This window comes from Panicum virgatum, chromosome 1K (assembly GCF_016808335.1).
Source record: "Panicum virgatum strain AP13 chromosome 1K, P.virgatum_v5, whole genome shotgun sequence".
Classification (NCBI taxonomy): Eukaryota; Viridiplantae; Streptophyta; class Magnoliopsida; order Poales; family Poaceae; genus Panicum; species Panicum virgatum.
The window spans coordinates 44,560,546-44,563,018 of record NC_053136.1 but is presented as its reverse complement, the minus strand read 5'-3'; the positions used below and the strand labels follow the sequence as shown (position 1 = coordinate 44,563,018).

The following is a 2,473-nucleotide window of genomic DNA, read 5'->3' as shown; positions in this document are numbered from 1 at the left end:
AGCTCTCCGGCACGCGGGCGCGCGCAAGGCCGATGGGGACGACACGACGAGGGCGACGCGCGCAGGCACGCCCGGGGACCAGGACCCGCGCTCCGATCGTCCCCTCCTCTCCCTCGCCGTTTCACGGCCGGGGCCGTCCGCCCTTCCGCCCGCACACCGGCACACGCACGCCGCTTTCCGCACCGCCGCCGTCGCTCTCGCGCCCGCGAGCCTCCGGCCGGTCGCCGTCCCGCGGTTTTTGGCGCGCAGTTAGAGGCTGCATGCGGCCGTCGTTGTTGCGTGAAAAGGCAAGGGTTCGTCCTGCCGGGGGTGGGGGAGTTCGGGTGAATTTCTTCGCGACCGATCGGTGCGTGCGCTTTTCCGTTTCGTGCCGGGCCGCCGGCGAGGAGCTGGAGGCTTGGGTTGGGGATGATCGACTGGCTGCCGAATCCGGCCGTAATTTTTTAAAAATGCGCGTCGTCTTTGGCTAAAGCGTTTCGTGTGGCATTAGTCGAATCGGGCTAGATAGATCGACTATTCACCTTTAGTTGGCGCTAGTGCTTGCTACTGCTGAAGAATTTTTTTAAACTAATCCCCAAAGGGAATGAAAGGGGTTAGTCGTGCACATATTCTTGCCCCACAATCCAAGCAAAGACAGGCGACAGGTTGGAGGAGAGTGAAGGGAGCGAGCGAGCTGGAGTGACAGAATTTTTTTCTTTCACGAAGCATGGTTTGCTTTCTAAATTTGGGGAGTATAGACACGAGGAGGAATGCCTCTAAATTAGGCCATTCATTTTCTGGTCCAGCGCTGGGATGGGATGGTTTGCAATTACACGGATGACGGTTTCTTTCTGGTCCACCGCGGCGATTACATACAGGACATACACGGAGCTCCTGCCTGCAGGTTGCAGCGGCTCGGTCTAGTACTCCCACAGCAGCGGCGGCGGCTCCTCGAGGCGGAACGCGGCGCCGGGGAAGCACGCGTCGTCGTCCCACGACGCGGCGCACGAGAGCTGGTGGCACGACGAGGGCCCGTGCCTGCTGAGGTCGAACAGGAGGTCGGGGAGGTCGAACAGCGCGTCGTCGGGGTTGACGTCCGTGTCCTGCGGCTGCGGCGGCGAGGCGGAGGCGGCGCTGGCGTCCGGGCCGTCGTCGTCGGGGTCGGCGGCCTTGCCGGCGCTGGCGGCATTGGCGGCGGGCGCTGGGAAGTCGGCCGCGGCGGCGAGCGCGGCGGCGGCCTGGACGTCCTTGGGCGCGGCGGTGGCCGGGCGCGGGAGCTCGGCCGCGAGCTCCGGGAAGTTGAGGTGCGCGGCGCGGCCCTTGATGGCGAGCGCGGCCACGTCGTGGGCGCGCGCCGCCATCTCGGCGGTGGCGAAGGTGCCCAGCCAGATGCGCGACTTCTTGCGCGGCTCCCGGATCTCCGACACCCACTTGCCCCAGGCCCGCATGCGCACGCCGCGGTACGTCGGGTGGTGCCCGTCCTTGGTGCGCCGGCGCTTCTTGCCCTTGCCGGGGGAGGAGGAGTCCGAGGACGACGACGCCGTGGTCGCGGTCGGCGACGCCGGCGCCTCCGCGGAGGACGAGGTGGTGGGCTCGGAGCCCGTGGACGAGTCCTCCTCCATGGCCATCGCTGCTGTGGTGGTGCGTGTGTGCGTTGGTGGAGTTGGTTGGCAGCAGGGAGCTGCTGCTGCCGCCCACCGGGAGGAGTGTGACTGCGCGGACGAAGGAGGCGAGTGGTGAGGTGGGAGCTGAGGGTGCGGGAGCGAGGGGGGTTTTATGATGAGGAGATGAGGCGCCGCGGGCGTCCTCGTGGCGACGTGGAAAGAGGAAAACGATGCCGCTGCGGCCTGCCGGGCAAGGGAATAGTGCGCCGGCCGGGAGAATGCCGATTGACCATGGGACACCGCGACAGGTTTTTGGGCCTGGGCTCGGTGTTTCGCTTCCACGCGATTACCGTAATCTCCGGCTAACCGCAACGTAAGCCATGCAGTAGTACAGGGTCAGGTACCCCAAATCAGTCATTCATTTTTTTGCCTGTCAGTGCTGTGTGTGCCCCTCTCCCCTTTTGCCGCCACGACCTGCCAATTCCGCTGTCAAATCACAGAACTTTGCAATCATAGCCTCTGAACCTCACCGTCCTCTTTGTACGTACGTCTAAGCATGAGGAAAAGAATAGGTACAGAGCAGTAAAACGGGACGTGTGTACGTACGTTTTCAACTGTAAAATGAACTCTGAGGCCAGCCGTTCTCGGACTGAGGCAGATTTTTAAAATGGAGTGCGATTTCAGTGTCCATGTGTTTTTGCCTTTTGCATTCGCTGCTGGTGGTCGTGGTGGGGGGAGTTAATGGCGAGCTTGTCACGATGACATCTGTGCGTGGCAGCAGCTGCTACATGTCCGTCATGCTGGTCACACAGATATACATACGTAGCCCGTGTCGCGCATGGAGCTGCAAGTTCATGAACCGGCGCACTTCTGTTTGGAGCCAATGCATG

The 2,473-nt window shown here is 62.9% G+C and overlaps 1 protein-coding gene across 1 annotated transcript; it reads right to left on the bottom strand.

The window, feature by feature from the left end:
* Positions 1-674: 674 nt before the first annotated feature.
* Positions 675-1,765, bottom strand: LOC120711561 (ethylene-responsive transcription factor ERF039-like). Its single transcript, XM_039997127.1, has one exon. The coding sequence runs from the start codon at positions 1,605-1,607 to the stop codon at positions 900-902; it is 708 nt and encodes a 235-aa protein (XP_039853061.1). The 5' UTR covers positions 1,608-1,765; the 3' UTR covers positions 675-899.
* Positions 1,766-2,473: the final 708 nt, after the last annotated feature.